Below are 17,589 nucleotides of genomic sequence, written 5' to 3'. Positions count from 1 at the left end.
CATTTCAACACTAAAGGTGCATTCACTGGTATTTTTGAGCAATTGTTCTTTGCACAGTATCTAGCTTTTTTGTTGTGTTCTACAGCAAAATAACACAACATAATACAATACTGACTCTTGTATGAGAGTGTGAGGCAAGCTACATAACAGCACCCAAGACACATTAGTGGGGTATTGTTTATTTTTAATTAAATATATATTCATATATTATATTTTTTAGGTTTCATTTTAAATACTCTAAGGGTGCATTCACTGGCTTCACAACCAAAGCATTGTTTATAATTTTTTTTGCTATTTTACATCATACATGTGATACACATACTAATGATAATGTAATTAAGGATAATTTTCATGTATTTAATGCATTTTCCTGCTACACCCAATTGTGTGTATGCAGAAAGCAGGGCAATCATTCATGAGTACAGTACATGGTAGGTACTACACTTCCCAGAATCACCCAAGAAGTCCACGTACTCATATCCGCCTTTACGTGATGACGCAATTTTTGCCTTGTTGGAAGGTAGTTTCAGGAGATAGCGCTGTGACTGTAGACCAGCGAAGAAACGCCGAAGACACCAAAAGACATCTGAACGCACTCACTCGAATGGTATTTTGTCTCCTGTCATCAAACGGTAAGAAAATGAAAGTCGACATTAACCGTGTTTAATGTTTTTCAGCGTGTTTAATGTAACGAGGTACAACGCCCTCTAGGTAAAGATTATTACAGGATTATTAAGCTAACACTAACGTTAGCTGGCACTTCCGATGTTAGCAGACATTTCCTTACAACGCAGTTTGTTTTTCTGCTCGTTACAATCAAAAGCTCATGAATCATATCGCTCGTATATGTCCACTGCTACCGTACGTTAGGTGAGTCATTTCGTTTGTGACTTATGGCAAGACAATGCTTCTGTTTTGCAAGACAAAGACACCCTGCATCCAAACTGCAATCATGTCTTTTCTTTTTCTTTTCTTTTCTTTTTTGTTTACCTCGGCAGGCAATGCAGCATAGTCATTTCCTGGAAGTAACCAGAGTGATTGAGATATGGCTCTGGAAGTAACTAAAGGCTGTACATCCTATTTGTTTTGACACTTTATATTGTATCTCGTGACAAAGGCATGTGGGGGCGGGGCTCAATATAAGATGAGGTCATGATGGCAGCGTGGCAATGATGCAATATGAAGCTGTTAATATGGCACTTTAGTATACGTGTTATTGACCCATTGACGTGGAAGCATAATCTATCATACTTTAGATATCATATCACCCTAACTATTGTGACTGCGGAGTTAATTTAAACTCCTCACAATCAAAACAGTATCCACATGCACCTGACGTTACAGCATCCGCATGTAAATCAGCGTGTGGGGCAAGCTACAAAACACAACCCAAGCAATCAGACACTTAATGTAGGGTGGAAGCTTAGTGGACCATCACTCCATTTACTATAGCTTTCTTTTGTCCTGTGACACAAGTAGGCTATCACTGTTATACTATCAACAATTCTATAGCTATATATATATTTTTTGGGGCATGACTTGTTATCAGTGGGGAACCGTCAGGGCCTAAGATATTCTAAAAAATAATATTTATAAAGTCATCAGTTGTAATATTATTTTGTCAATTCATATTTTGACAATCAACATTAGACCGCAAAAATAAACCCTTCAGAACTGCCTATTCAGATTGTGAATATGAAGGGTTAAATGAAGTGACCTATCAGCATTTAGGCACAGCTAAGGTGTGTGGAAGGATCTCTGATAAGCAATCATGATACTAAAGAATTTAGAGACAGTCAGCGTTCATTTCAGTCAGCTAGAACTGTCAAATGAATTCAGAAAAATCACTTAACTGTAATGCTGCAACTAACAATAATTTTCATTATCTACCGGTCATATTTTCTTATTTTCATCACAACTTGCCAGAGCCAAAAAGGACATCTTTAAATTGCTTGTTTTGTCTGATCAAAAGTTCAAAAATCCAAAGATATTAGCATCTTCTAACAGGTATTTGTGCTAGATAAATGTCTTAAAAGAAAAACTGATTTTTAAAATTGATAAATCGACAAATAGTTTCAGCACTACTTAATGTTATGCAACCTATGAGTATAATAAATTACTTTTAAGCTAGGCCTATGTCACACATTTGCGAAACCCTACATCCCAGACAATGTCTAGTCTGACATTATACTTGTATTGTCATACTAAAATAGATGTCGTTAACAAAATGCTTTGGTCTATATGCTGCTGTGTTGCTACAGATGTCAGCCACTGAGGACCTTCCAGACATGGATGGAACAGACCTGTTAGGGCTGCTGTTCCAAAATGGAGAGGATGGATCTACTGAGCCGCTCTTTCCTGATGGAAATGAGCTCATTGAATCCTGGCTTTTTGAGCAAGATGTAAGACTTCATTCACAGAAAAGAAATATAAACATAGGATGAAGTATATCATATTTACCCATTTGTTTCTCTTTCATTTTGGATGACTCAAAAATGCTACTACTGTGTATTTCTATGTGCAGTAGTCTTGGTGTTAAAGCTAACACAGTTTTTCTTCTCCCAGATGCTGACAGGAATGGACACTGAAGACTTTCTGTCCAGCTTGTTAGAGGGAGAGTACAACATGGGGGCTATCTGTCCCTCTCATTCTCCCTTGGGCAGTGACAGCGGCATTTCCGACGACAGCAGCACTGGGGCTGGAAGCAACAACCTTCTGGGATGCCCGAGTCCTCAGGGCAGCGATAGTGATGTTGTTCCTAGTCCCAGCTACACCCAGCCCAGCCCGATGCACTCTGATCCTGTCCTGGCCCCTGGAGAGCTGCAGACAAAGAGCCTGGAGGTCCTAACAGTCCAGGCGGATCACAGCTACTCTCTGCTGCAGAGCGGAGGCGGGAACATGGATGTCCTGCAGAGTGTGAGGGCAGAGAAGCCAGATACAGATGTCTTCATTGATCTGGGTACGTGTAGTCCAAGAACTCTCTGATTCTGATGTCATTTATAAGTTCTACAGGCTTAGATATATTCATATTTTGTAACTTATCCACTTAACCCCTTGATAAATGCCTACAAAACACATTGTCAGTGCACATTCTGAGGGATGCTGCAACACATGGGGGCACTTAACTTGCCTGGGAGATCAGTATGGCAGATTAAGTTTATTTTAAATAAAACTTCTCTCGTGTCAGACGACTTGGTGAGTGAGGACATAGAGGAGGACATAGAGGAGGACATCACAGACGAGCTGCCCTGCACTTTGGCCATAGAGGACTCGACACAAGATTCAACTCAAGCCAACCAGGTCAGTTTTTCCCACTTTTCCTAATTTATTTTGGTCAAACCGAAAAGTTTGTTGGAAGAAACCTGAAAGTTTCAGTTTGGTATGCCTCATTTGTTTGTGACATGATTGGCAAGCTGATTCTTTGCATGTTACATGCTGCAACTGTGGTACCATCTTGTATAGGTGATAAAAAAAATGTTGGTCTTTTCTCCATTTAGTTCCAGTTTAAAGAGATTGTGCTCACTGAGGAGGAGAAGCGGCTTTTGGGGAAAGAGGGAGCAACTATTCCCACACACATGCCTCTTACAAAGGTAATGTACATGCCGACACGTTTTTTTAATTTACTTGTGTTAATAGGCAGCATTGTAAACTGCCCTGGATAAGAACATCTGCAAATGTTGTAAGTGTTTTTAGCAAGTGTGTGTATATATGTGTATATGTGTGTATATATATATATATATATATATATATATATACACAGTGTTTTCTTTAGGATTTTTTTTTTAGCAGTGGGGGAAGGTCTGGCCGAACATTTTTTGTACAGCCCTATTTCTGATACCGTGGTAGCAGAAATTTTGCCATGGTGGGCCGCTACTACAAAATCAACATAGAGGAAACACTGTGTGTGTGTGTGTGTGTGTGTGTGTGTGTGTGTGTGTGTGTGTGCGTTTCAACATTGTGGTGAAAGCCTCCTCTCTGTGTAACAGGCAGAGGAGAGGACCTTGAAGAAGGTCAGGAGGAAGATCCGCAACAAGCAGTCTGCTCAGGAGAGCCGCAAGAAGAAGAAGGTCTATGTTGATGGACTGGAAAACAGGTGAGATGAAGAGGTTAAAATGACTACAAGTGAGAAATGAATTCTCTCTATTCAATTATTAAACATAGATACAGACATGTTTAGAGGTCGACCGATAGTGGATTTTACCGATACCGATAGCTAGGTTGGGCCGTATTTGCCGATAACCGATTAATCGACTGATAGTATTTATAACTTATACAGTTGACAAAATATATACATTGTTTCAAAAAAAGTCCAGACGCTTTTGCCAATAATCAAAATAATAATGTCATATTTATTGATATTACACCCACAGCAATGCTACACAAGCATGTGTGTTGTCTAAAACAGTTCTCCTACATATTTGGAGTCATCCAGTGCAAAAATAAACATAATGAGCATTATAATTCATATAAAGGACAAACTATTTACATTTCTTCAAAAAAGGCCCAAATGTATGTCAAATCTCAAAACAGTGATGCCATTCTTCTCTATAGAACGGTTTAGAACGGTAACAGACGATCTCTGACCTGGAGGGATCTATCTTTCCCACTATACTCTTTTGTTCTCGCTTGGATGCCCATATAAGGTGTAATGTGTGACGGACCTGCCGTCCCATTGGTTGAAAACATAAACAAAGGCATCATGGGAGATTCCCTTGTCGGTAGCACCTACTGTCTATGGGTAGCACGGAGTTAGCGGCAGAAATTACCGAAAACATGATGAATTATGGACATCAAGTGGATAAATCTTGGATGTAACAGTTTGGATTTAATGCTCAACAACCCCGAAAAAAGGCACAACTTCCAGGCTGGATAGAAAATCACCTGTAAAGGCTAGAAAGACACCAAAGACACGCCCGTGACGGCTAACTCGTTAGCTTTTAGCTGCAGCAATCAGTAGTCTCTACGTTTAACTGTTATTAAATGATCTAAATATGAATCAGAGGTGCCGTTTGGGATCGTGGACGATCCTTTAGGGTTCTGATTCTGACATTTGGGTGGGACTTGCGTTTATTTTTGTCAGTGTTTTAACCGCTTGAGGTAAGTTAGCATACTACTAATGTTTAGCGTCATCTCAGCCTCGAAAGCAAACAATCATACTGTTGTGCTGTTCTTTCTCTACTAATGCAGCATCTATTCAACAAATTAATAACTTTATAATGATATGACAAAATGTACTGTATACATACCTTTTTGCTGTCGATGCTTTAAACGCGCATCTGATGTCAGCCTTCTCCGCACAGCATGTGCTCTCCGTGCAGCGCGCAGTAACACGTGTCGAAAATAAACAACACGAGGCATCAGTGATAGTTTTTATTTCGCCTCTGTAATGCATGATGCCAGCAGACCCTTCTCAGCTCTGTGTAATGAATGACAGCGCGCGCTTCTCAGTCGCTCCAGCAACGGATGCAACCATCGGTATGGATTTTTGCCGATAACGATAGTTCCACCAATCAACTATCGGTGCCGATTAATCGGCAAAACCGATGAATCGGTCGACCTCTAGACATGTTTACATGTGTTCTTAGGATAAGAACTTGGAACTAGGTCGTGTTCTGCATTTCTACCTTAGAAGATGACTGAAACGATAATTTGATTATCAAAATAGTTGGCAATTCTTTTTTTTTGTCAATCAGCAAATTGATGAATCGACAAATTTTTGCGGCCCTACAGTCAAGAGATATTTTTGTCTTAAAACACGGTTATTAATATACAGTGTGAGGAGTTGTAGCTATTCTGTCAAGCTCAAGAACACACGCTGCAGGGAGAACTTAAAGAAGAACTGAGCAACAATTCTGTCTGCCTAGTTCCCTGTGGCTAGTTATGCTAGCAGTGATTTATTATACGTCTTTCCTTTTATGGTTGGTCCAATACTCTATGTACATTTGGATAAATATACTAATTACTAAATGTCTATCACAGGGTTGCCATCTGTACTGCACACAACCTGGAACTACAGAAGAAAGTCCAAATGCTTCAGAAACAGAACATGTAAGAACTCTGAAATATTGCTTTTGTATGAACACGTAATAACACGTGTCTAGAAAGTATTTTTGAATCTGTTGATGGCTGTTAAAGTAAATGTGTCGTCTTGGTTCTAACAGCTCCTTGATAGAGCAACTGAGGAAGCTACAGGCTATGGTGAAGATGTCGACAATGAAGGCCAGCACAACCAGCACTTGTGTCATGGTAAATTTGTTGACTTGTTTTTCTCTCCTGATTATTGTTCCTGTATGAAGTGTCAAGTTCTTTGTCATGCTGCAGTATTTTATTTTGTTTTTTCACTCTCTCCTTGGCTTTGCCCTCCAGGTCTTCCTACTCTCTTTCTGTCTCATCATCTTCCCGTCCGTTAATCCATTTGGCGGAAACAGAGAACAGAAGGAACTCTACACACCCTCCTCCAGTGAGTTACCTCACAATTAATCATTTTCCAAGCTTTATTGCCATGTCTTTTTGGTACCCATAACTAACTAACTAACTATCTAACTAACTAACTATCTAACTATCTAACTAACTATCTATATCTATCTAACTAACTATCTATCTATATCTATCTAACTATCTAACTATCTATCTATCTTTCTTGCAGTCATCTCCCGGACCTTGCGCTCACTGCCAGAAAGCACAGATGCCATATCCTACCCTGAGGCTGAAGATGAGGAGCTCCTCTTACTGCCCCAAGCAGATGTAGAAAACGTTAAAGCCATCTTTGCAGGCGGTCAGAAGAATCACACCCCCGACTACCAGAGGGTGGAGCAGCCTGACTCTGAAACAGGAGTCAACAGCAACTCCTCGGCAGATTTCCCCAGCCCCGCTCAGGCTGCAGAGATGAAGGCCGGGCCGACTGGCGGAGTAGGGGCCTTACAGGAAGGATCCATTGATGTCGCAGTGGCGTCCGCTGTGGCGTACGAGGTCACAGGGTCCAACGATAACTGGATAGACCGGAACCCCCCGTCTGTCATACTGCAGCAGCACCGCTCAGATGAGATGTAGTAGGGAGGTGTTGATCAATATAACCAGCAGAGGGAGCCATATTCCTAATGTTTTTGGTACCAGAGGGAGGCTTAAACTTACAAAAGGATGAAGGGAACATACCAGTAATGATCAAGACATATTTTTCCCCTCCTACAGCTGATGTACTACTGTTACTTTATTTGCACTTTTTTTCTGATTTCCTTGTTCCAGTGGGCAAAAAGAACTGGAGAGAGATTTCCATATTTCAGCCGAGTAAACCACCTCAAGAATAGAACATTGCAGGCCATGTGCAACTTAAGTAGCACTGAGGGCTCTAATTGTATTGCACAAAACGGTGCTGATGACCAAAACTTGTTGGCACCACTACAGGAATCCTTATAAAGAACTGGCAGAAGATTACTTTAAGAAAAGTATTAATTGATGACAATATTATTTATCACCAAATTCTAGGGGGAGCTTTGCTTGACGCTAGTCCGTCTGATCACCTCTAGCAGATCTAAATGTTAACCTATGGTGCTCATGAATGACTGTCCCATAGTAAATTATTGTGAAAATAAGTAGTCCAACAGTTTGCGCTGCAAACTAGCCGGAAACATCCATTGCATAGTAGAATATAGTCTGCTTGATTATCATAAAGCTTGATCAAAGTGGTTGTTGGACCACCGTAATGCTTAAGCCATTGCAGGACATTTGGCCATTTAGAAGACTTGTAAAGTTTGTTAGAATTTCCCTTGTAACAAGGGTATCCATGCTCCTTTTAATTTTGGAATGCTTTGTTTTTATGTTGTACAGTAAAGCAAGAAATAATGTCTGCAAAATATAGAGCACTGAACCCTTGAAGTTGTCATTGTTAGCCAGCCCCAGTCCACCCCTACACTCTCCTCTTTTTCAGCTTCATGGGACTGTTAGTACCTTTCTAAACATGTCTGAAATACCTTAGCACCTGTGTGCACAGAATAAGGGATTTAAAATGTTTGCTCAGTAAACCTTTGGTGCAGTATATATACTCAGAAATGTAATGACCTGTTTTGTCAGTGAGGCATTTTTGTCATTTTGGAGGGGTATTTTTATGTTACTCTAAGTAATACATGGAATCTAAATGGTATTGGAACTGCTTTTTGTTATAATTGACAGTCAATGAGATTTTAAATGTTGATCATGTTGAACAAATGCACTGATGTTTGACACAGTCCAAGAATTAAATGTAAATACACTTAAATGATTGTAGCTCTTCTGTACATTTCAACTCTTTATGTAAAACATGTCTGGACATCTATGATAATAAACTTTTTTATATATCAAAATGACTGAATTTTGAATGAATTTTTCTTGATCGAAGACATAGAAGAATATCTGTCTGGCGATGAATTGTACAACTTGAGGAAGCTGTCGACCATACAAGACCTACATGAAATCAAATATTACAAAGGAGAAACAGTCGGCTTAGTCTCGCTTTGCCAGACCTTCCTCCACAGCGCTGTAGTGTTGATAACATTTGAACTGTTTTTAGGATTTACCTAAGAAGTTATCTCTACACACCTATGTAAGTTTGTTTAAAATGTTCATCTCAGTTTCCATAATCTTTCTTTATCTTCTTTAACAGACCTACGGTGCAATTTTAGTGACATTTTCACAGACAAATTACTGCTCCGGTGCTACCGGTACAACCACAGTCTGGAACTGTTTGCCACAGCTTTTGAACATTATAGTTTTTGGGAGTTAGTTGCCTTGCTCAAGGTCATGTGAGGAGACTGTTGCTCCTCCATTTGGATTTTCACAGCCAGCCTGGGATTTCCCCCATGCTCTTAGCCAAACTGCTTACTGCATTCAAAACTGTAAAAGCCACAAAATTCCAACAAGATTTATGAAAAATCGTTTATGCATTGGATTTTCTTTTTTTTTTATATGTACTACAATTTCACACTGTATTGGATTTGTTTTGTTTTTTAAATGTACATAACATGTAAATGTACCTGTATGGATAATAAAGGGGCATTTTGAAGGCAGGCATTTTAAATTAATGTAGACTGTAAATTCAAACTGTTCATTCAAAGATTTGTAGCTTTTTTCACTCACACTTATTTCTATTTTTGTACATACCCCTGTTCACATGCTCCATGGCTGGCAAACAATATTTGTCTGACTTTAGAAACCTCAGCTGTCGGGGAATAACAGCATATAGGGGACTGGTTTGTGACTCACAAGTGTGAGGTTGGCATCATGAGTCACCATGAGCTTCTTCAACATGGTGAGACGTGTGGTTGAGACTAGTTGTGTAGTGAGGGGAAAGGTCACTGTCTGAATGACCAGCAGGTGGCGGTGTCAGTCCAGATGTCTGACACTGAGCGCTTTGCTCTATGCAGGGCGAGTTGTTCAGCAGCCTCATCGATTGGTGTCGATTCGGCGCTTTGGAAGAGGGTCTGGCAAAGCGAGACTAGGTTAAAGGTATCTTCATCTATCAGTCAAAGACATGTCAGAATTGTTTATTATTTGACTTTTCATTTCACAAGAAACTTGCAAAGAAAGCAACCTTCAACAGAGTGAAATATTCCTGAAACTATCCTCCCGTATGGTCACACCACCTACGGTGGCGCTTGGTTGGCTCATGGTCGAAAGATGCCGTGGGCAGTGTTAGTCTCAATGTCCGCCAGAGATGCTCACAAATCTCTGAGGTGTAGGCTACTTTGTAGTAGGCCTACTTATAACCCTGTTTTGTAGTATTAATGTCTCTGAATTACTCATTAGTCTCAATTAGTGCTTATACTAGGCTATAGTAAACATCATTTTCAAGTTAATGCAAGAACAGCCAACCGGTGTGTAAACATGCACAGCCTTCGGCATCTGTCTCCAAAGATACGATGTTGACTGTAAACACATGCAGACAGGCACTGATAAGATAAACTGGTCACGACTGGCCGCGGCACGTGGCGCTTTTCGGGAGTGGCCCACGCGCATCTGTCGGGCATCTGCCGCAGGGCACTGAATGGAGTGGGGTAATAAAGAGTGTGGGGCGCACGCAAGCTCTGGATCAACTCCCTCTCCCTCTCACACACACACACACACACACACACACACACACACACACACACACACACACACACACACACACACACACACACACACACACACACACACACACACACATCCATCAGCCTCAAAGGGCCGGGAGCAGGTGGAGGACGTGAGTATTGTTGTAACACAAAGTCGCCTTTTCTCTCCGAGAAACGACACGCGTCAAGACAGACTGGCAATTAAAGCTTAATTTTCAATGGGGGAACAAAAAGTGGCGTGTGCCGTCTCAAGCTGTTTTGGTCACCCCTCTAAACACATGTCGCCATCAAGACATCTCGCCCTATTTGGGTCAGGACAGGTTTTCCGGGACACCGGTCTCGCTCGCGAGAACGTTCTGTAACTCCCGGACAGACAGCAAACACAGCGTTGAGTAACCAGTTTACCTTTAACAAGCTGTTTATTGAGGGCAAGACAAGACTAGACATCAGGGAAAGTTTGGATGGGCTATATATAACACAGCAGTGATTCCCCACGCTGGGGAAGTCCAGTCCTTAAAAGATTGTTCCAGAGTTTATCATGGGATCGATTCATTTCACTACCGATTCCACTGTTGTTTTTTTCTACAACTTTCCTTTCTTCTAATCTGATATTCAGATTCATTATCACCTGTAGGACGATGGTCTGACATGGTTTTATAACTGTCATGGAAAAACATCACATGGTGCCAATCATATAACCACCAAACACAAGGCAGGGTTCCTTCCATTCAGTGATGATCAACACGGTGAATAAACTACGACCTCCACCTGTGATCATCATAATACAAACAATCACATTCTTAAAAAAAAAAAAAAAATAATAATAATAATAGGGATACTAAAAATATTTCTGTTTATTCTTCAAAAGCAAATGTTTAATACCACATGATTTATATGTATGCATTATAAATGTAGGTCATAAATATGCCACACTGTTATTTACTGTGTGATATTCAGGTGGGCAATTGAAGCCACAGTGGGTTGTATTGTGTTAGTAGCCTATCTGCAGAGATAGACACCGTAAACAGGACTTTACTTTAAGTTTGAGTTATTGTGGAGATGTTGGATGTTGACAAGGCAAGAGGGAATCGGTGGTGGGTGGGGGGCATTTCAAGAAAGGTTGTAATCCTGCCCCACGTGGGGTTGTCAACATGCTCAACGTAACTGCCCGGGGACTTTTGCTTTCCTCATACCGGCTGCTCTGAGCCAATGGTAGGAGGCATGAGCGGAAAAGACCGCCCCTTGTCGAGAAACTACGCTGACCTGCTATAAATCCACCCAAAGACTGTTCCGAGCTCAGAATAACGCAAGAGACTACATAGAGAACTACACAGCCTTTTCTGTTCACTGCAAAATCCCGATCGCGCTTGGATTATAACTATGACTCTGGAAGAGATCCGCGGACAAGAGAACACAATGGAAAACGCAGATAGGTAAATATTTTACCCATGGATATAACTGTATTCTGTTATATTGAATGTTTTAATACCTGTTTACCAAGTGCGCAGTGTTCTGATGATGTGTATTTTTTTGTCAAGGGTGCAAAGTGCAGGCGCAGCCCTGGAAGAGCTGCTGGTCGCTGCTAAGAAGCAGGACTACCTGACAGTTGGAGTTTATGAATCTGCTAAAGTCATGAATGTGTAAGTATTGCAATTCGTGAAACGTTTAACTACAATTGTCTTTTACAATTGTCTTTGTTTTAAGCCTACGCATGAAAGAATGTTTTGTGACGTTGGCTCTTGTCCTTTCCACAGTGACCCAGACAGCGTGGCATTCTGCGTGCTCGCCACCGATGAGGAGTACGAGTGTGACATTGCTCTCCAGATCCACTTCACCCTCATCCAGGCTTTCTGCTTCGACAACGACATCAACGTGGTGCGTGTCAATGATATCGAGCGCCTGGCCGACCTCGTGAGCGCAGACGAGACCGGCGAGCCCAAGGACGCGCACTGCATTCTTGTCACGGTACGTTCCCGGGAGCACCCACTCATCAGTCAGGAGCTGGTAGCCAGTGAATCATGCATGCATCACTCCTATGTCTGAATGCTCTGCACATGCTGCCAAGTTACTGCATGTCTACACAGCCTATATGTCTGTTTCAGGTGTTCTGATTCTAAATATCTTATTCTTTTTTATTTCAGAGCCCCAGTGCAAACCCATGGAAAGACCCCGCTCTGGACAAGCTGAGTCTGTTCTGTGAGGAGAGCCGCAGTGTGTATGACTGGGTGCCCACCATCACGCTCCCAGAGCGCTGAAGTGACATTCCACTAACAATGCTTCACATGATGATGATGAAGATGATGAAAAGAAAGTAAGGAGCTGAGCCTCAGTTAGGGTTGTGAAGCCTTTCTGCCTCACTTTCTGGATTAAGGGGCTGTGGCTGTAACCCCCTGCAAGAGCACAACCTACCAGTGCATTCTGGGTCAGCACGTTGGTTCTGGATTACCCTGAGGAAGGGTTCAAGTTCAGAGGTCAAGTGCAGACTGGGTCAGGTGAATGTGGAATGGACAGAAAGCCTGATGGACACAGAAGGATTTGGAATGTACTGCAAAGTGCATGAATAATTGATAAGTGGCGTCCCTGTTGCTGTCCTAGTTAAAAGGCAATGGGGAACTGAGCACAGCAGGTCACAGAGACCTTGCAAGAAATGGACTTGTGAAAGTGCAGAGGCTGGACTGAATCTCATCAGAGGGGAACAAGGAAGATGCTGGTTCAGAAGAGGGTGTCTAAAAATGTCTAAATGGACTTTACTTTTCTTTTTATAGTGCAGCTATCAGGAAGTTCTTGGAATAAGCAGAGACTTTGCTTGCAAATCCTGATTTGAGCTGTGTCTGAACCTGTGACACTTTCTCACGGACTATTATTATTACTTTGAAATATGCAGACAAATATGCAATATTGTTTGAATTGTACTCATTTTTAATGTTTTGTGAATAAACATTTGAAATCAATGTCATGGTCTCTTGTCAGAAATGTTATTTATCCTTTGCATTAAGCTTTAGCAGACCATTGGCACTCACCAAACCTTAGGTTAGCAAAGATGCAGCAGGGTGTGGGAAATTACAGCATGCTTGCACATATAGGCCTATAGAAATACCAGGAAGTGTTGCATGATATCAATTACCCAGTAAAAGAGAAAAAGTAAAATGGGGGTGGCTGACAGAAAGTCAGGTGGTTGTGTGAGAGAGATTAAATGGAGAGATAGAGTAGAGAAGTTTCAACATAGTGATGTTTGTGACGTGCAATTTCCAGGCACTGACCTTATACTGCTCATAGACCAGCTGCCTTTTGCGACAGCTTGCACAATCGCTGCAGCCAGAATCAAGGCAGAGGCTGAGGCTGGGGGGCCTGCAGGAGAGAGCTTTCTTTTGTTTTCTGTACACAGGCAGCTGAGGCTAGAGAGGTCTGTGTTTCAGTGGGTAGTGTGCTTAGTTGTAGTTTTGTGCATCCAAGTGGAAATTGGAGACTGTATGGTGTTAATAACCCAACTTTTTTTTGCTGTAAAGCATTGCAACCTTACTCAAACTTTACATATCACAGATTCACTGTGGGGAAATACAGCATTGCATATTCTTATTTGTCATGCATGAAAGGTCCGTTTAATGAATCCTGCAATGGCTTACAAAATTCATGCAAACCATTAGGCAACACGCATGGGGAAAATAGTGCTTTTGTATTCCTGTAGACACACACGTGCACACACAGCTGTGTGTCATCACACAATAGAAAATGGACTGGAAATGGAGCTGAGCTGTAGCAGAATGAGGGTCAGTGAGATCACTAGTAGCAGGTAAGGGGAAGTGTGTGAGCATTGCGGTTGGCTCTGAGCTGAGACTGACAGTAAAGGGCTGCCCACATCAAAGAGAGAGCAGACTTCAGAGGAACTCATCTGGCTTTGTCTTGGCAGCCCCTCGCTGGTCACAGCCAACCGCTGGTCATACCCTGCATGTGTGCACGCATGAACACACAAGTTCTCGCAAGCATGAACAGAAATCTGTATGTGCACACTCACACACACACATACATGCTCACACACACACACACACACACACACACACACACACACACACACACACACACACACACACAAGCTAAGACTGATCTCAGGTAATTGCTCAGAGTTCTAAGAACAAAGGAAGCTTTACTCAGACAGAATTACAAAAAAAAGTTGTAGAGAAGCAATAAAGGGACTTTCCATGTGCATTAATTTCTGCACTGTTAGGCATAAGGGAGACCCAAGTAAATTACTATAAAACAAAACTAGTCATTTTCTTAAATGCGCTGTCAAAACTAGATTGGGAAGAACTTGTGAGACACTGATATGAAGACCAATGTGGCTTGTGCTGACTAATTGTAGTTGCTGCACTCTAGACTCTACTATGATCAAACATGAAGCTTGTGTCTGAGTGAAAGTTGAAATACAATATCTTGTGAAAATGACCTATAAAGGTCCCAGGCAACTCACGGGGAAGATTGCGACATGTGTAAAATGTTCCTATACTGTGAACAGCAAATGACTGAAAAGAGATTTTCTTATCTAACACGTTTCCAAAAGCACTCAAAATATTCAGGGTTTTTCGTCTCTGGCGGTCAGTGTTCTTCGGGCAGCCTTTTCTGTTTTCTGCCATGAAAGAAAAGGCTACCAGCAACAATAGCAGTGGCATTGTGTCAAAACTTGACCTGTTTTTGGAAAAAAAATAAAAATATTTAATGCCCCAGATAAGACCCATTTTCTCGAGAATATAAATGTTGACTGTTTTATTATGTGCTCCGGGTAAACAAAGTAGCGTTGGCTAAGTGTATAGTAGTTCCAATAAAAAGGAGTAAGTGTATTGTTGACTAAATCCTTGACCTACTTTGGATGATAGTTACGTTGATGGTCTTTGTGATGGATCAGACCCTATTTATCAAAGACAGCATCACTCAGGCCTGCATTATCTGCTATCTCAACCCTAATTTCTGTAGCAGCAATGTATGCAAGCCCTTTGCAAGACTAAAGGACAACAACATCCTTTTTTATGCTATGTTCCTTCTGGCGACAGGTGTATGTGGGCCAGTAGAGAGCAAAAAAAACATCAGACTACTGTAAAGGGTTCCTTGCCTTTGCTGCTGCTGCTGCTATTTATATGGAATTAACAAACACATTCTCCCTGTGATGGCTGTGGTGCCAAAGCCTGGAGCAACAGTCCAGACTGTGGAGACAAACCGACTGTCTGCGCGAGGTCTGAGCCAGAGATCTAGAGCTATGTTAGACTGAAAGGAAGGGAGCGAGACCAGACAGATGCGTGCTCTGACTCAGAAACATTAGTGTTTTCAACTCTGGCACAGAAAGATGGCAAACATCAAGCAGCAGTTTACTCCTGAGTGCTATCCATTCCTTTTTTCTCTATATGAAATGCTGATAATGAGTTTTCCTCTCTTACACATGGGCCATAAACCCAGACAAATAATTCACTTTATCCCTGATGGATCTACTACTACAGACACAACATTTACTTAGATGATTAAAGGGTATTCAACTCATAACTTAAGTTCTTAAAGGAATGTTTGTCAGTTTGGGAAATACACTTATTCACTCTCTCGACGAAAGTTAAATAAAAGGATCGATACCACACTCATATCTGTCAATATGAAGCTGAAGCCTGCAGCCGGTTAGTTTCCCTTAGCATAAAGAATGGGAATAGTGGGAAACAGCTAGCCTGGCTCTCTCCAAAGGTAACATCCCCCTATACCAGCACCACTAAAGCTCACTAATTAACTCGTTGTATGTTGTAAGTGTAAAAAGGACTAATTGAGGGGATTATGTGCTGTAGTATTTATTGGGTGTGGTGACTTCCTGGAGTGACAACAAGATTTCAGGTGCTGGCTCTAGCTTCATATTGAACAAACAGTCATCTAAATCTCAGGAAGAAAGGGAATAAGATTATTTCCCAAAGTGTTTAACTATTTCTTTAAAACTTAGTAAGGTGTAGTTAAGAGCAGGATTAGTCAGAAATTGAAATTCAAAGTTTCTGCAGCCCTTTCACACTACACCGACTGAATCTGAAAAGTAGTTTCCTTTCTTCCACACTAACGTTTTCGTGTTTGTTTTAATAAAGTTCACTAAAATTCCCACAATCTTAAACCCCCTTCTATTGAACATACATTCAGAACACGACAAGCCTGTCAAAAGTCAAAGAAAATAAGTGAGAAAAATGCTTGCGTACAGTTGAATCTGAGGATTTCTGAGGTATATGGCATTGATAATGCTTATGTTATACGCCTTGCTTAGACCATATTGAGAAACGAAATCAAATGCACAATGTTAATATTTAAGATATTGGTACAAACCTTGTCCTGTGGTGTTATAATACCACACAATGTTGCTGTCTGACTATTTTAACCCAGGTGAAATGTTACAGAATGTGTTTCCATATTGGGATATGATTCCCAGACTTGTGGTTCAACTGTAAATGTTAAACGCTTCAGAGGGACTTTGGTAGAATGATACTCCGCCCTTCCCAGAGCCATTACTTTCATAGGGAACTGTGGTTCCTTCTTCCTATTCCCTGCTCCATCTCACTTACAGTAACCACAGCAAAATGAGATTACATGATGAGCTGGCAAGCATCATTCCCTCTCACCCCACCCAGCTCTGAGCCTCTCTCTCTCTCTCTTTCTCTCTCGTATGGTCAGATTGGTACCATGAGCTCATGGCCCAGCTGGCTCTGGCAGGCAGAGGAGAGAGATAGATAAATGGATGGCTGGTGTTGGGTGTCTCTAATCTAAGCGTGTGTCACTCAAAGGAGAAACAAGCTGCCTGCTAGCTGCTTCTGCTCCTGCTGTTGCTCAATTTACAGTGAGCTCATGCCTCAGAGGCCGTGTGGTGAGCCAACACAATATGCAACTTTCAGGAGCTCTTAGATTAACAGTGCAGGGAATTTCTCATCGCTGCGGTGGCCAAGGTGATTCCAGTTCAACAACATGTACACACACCAAGGCTGCTGTTTGTGAGAAATCACTATCAATCTCTCAGTATGACCTGGTGGTTTCTGAGTTTCGTGGTTGCGGTTAGGCTGAGGTAGCTGTACATTTTGAAGCATACACATGTACACACACACACACACACACACACACACACACACACACACACACACACACACACACACACACACACACACACACACACACACACACACCTGGGCACCTGGGATGTCCGTACCACACTCAGAAGGATGAGATCACATGATCCAAACCTCGTAGTTCAGAAGAAATGATCGCAGTTGTTGTTCTACAGAGCCTATAATCAGAGTAAAACAGCTGTGTGTGTGAGCCAAGGGGAGGGTGACCAGGTTACATACACGCACACACACACACACACACACACACACACACACACACACACACACACACACACACACACACACACACACACACACACACACACACACACACACACACCTGACCTACACTTAGATCCACTCTGTCCCCTTGGGGGGGTAGAATGACATGCACACAGCAGGTCATT

The 17,589-nt window shown here is 41.7% G+C and overlaps 2 protein-coding genes across 2 annotated transcripts; both read left to right on the top strand.

Annotated features, from left to right (window-relative positions):
* Positions 1-479: 479 nt before the first annotated feature.
* Positions 480-8,336, top strand: creb3l3l (cAMP responsive element binding protein 3-like 3 like). Its single transcript, XM_031305524.2, has 10 exons — positions 480-632; positions 2,262-2,402; positions 2,566-2,959; positions 3,188-3,300; positions 3,498-3,590; positions 3,987-4,093; positions 5,980-6,048; positions 6,162-6,246; positions 6,367-6,460; positions 6,647-8,336. The coding sequence occupies exons 2-10, from the start codon at positions 2,262-2,264 to the stop codon at positions 7,048-7,050; spliced, it is 1,500 nt and encodes a 499-aa protein (XP_031161384.1). The 5' UTR covers positions 480-632; the 3' UTR covers positions 7,051-8,336.
* A 2,896-nt stretch (positions 8,337-11,232) lies between these two features.
* gadd45ga (growth arrest and DNA-damage-inducible, gamma a) lies at positions 11,233-13,033 on the top strand. The gene is made up of 4 exons (XM_031305776.2): positions 11,233-11,515; positions 11,621-11,722; positions 11,837-12,047; positions 12,224-13,033. Exons 1-4 carry the CDS (start codon positions 11,463-11,465, stop codon positions 12,335-12,337), a joined length of 480 nt encoding a protein of 159 aa, XP_031161636.1. The 5' UTR covers positions 11,233-11,462; the 3' UTR covers positions 12,338-13,033.
* The last annotated feature ends 4,556 nt before the right edge of the window (positions 13,034-17,589 follow it).

Source organism: Sander lucioperca, chromosome 2 (assembly GCF_008315115.2).
Source record: "Sander lucioperca isolate FBNREF2018 chromosome 2, SLUC_FBN_1.2, whole genome shotgun sequence".
Lineage (NCBI taxonomy): Eukaryota > Metazoa > Chordata > Actinopteri > Perciformes > Percidae > Sander > Sander lucioperca.
The sequence above is the reverse complement of the archived record's forward strand: the minus strand, read 5'-3'. Positions and strand labels throughout refer to the sequence as shown.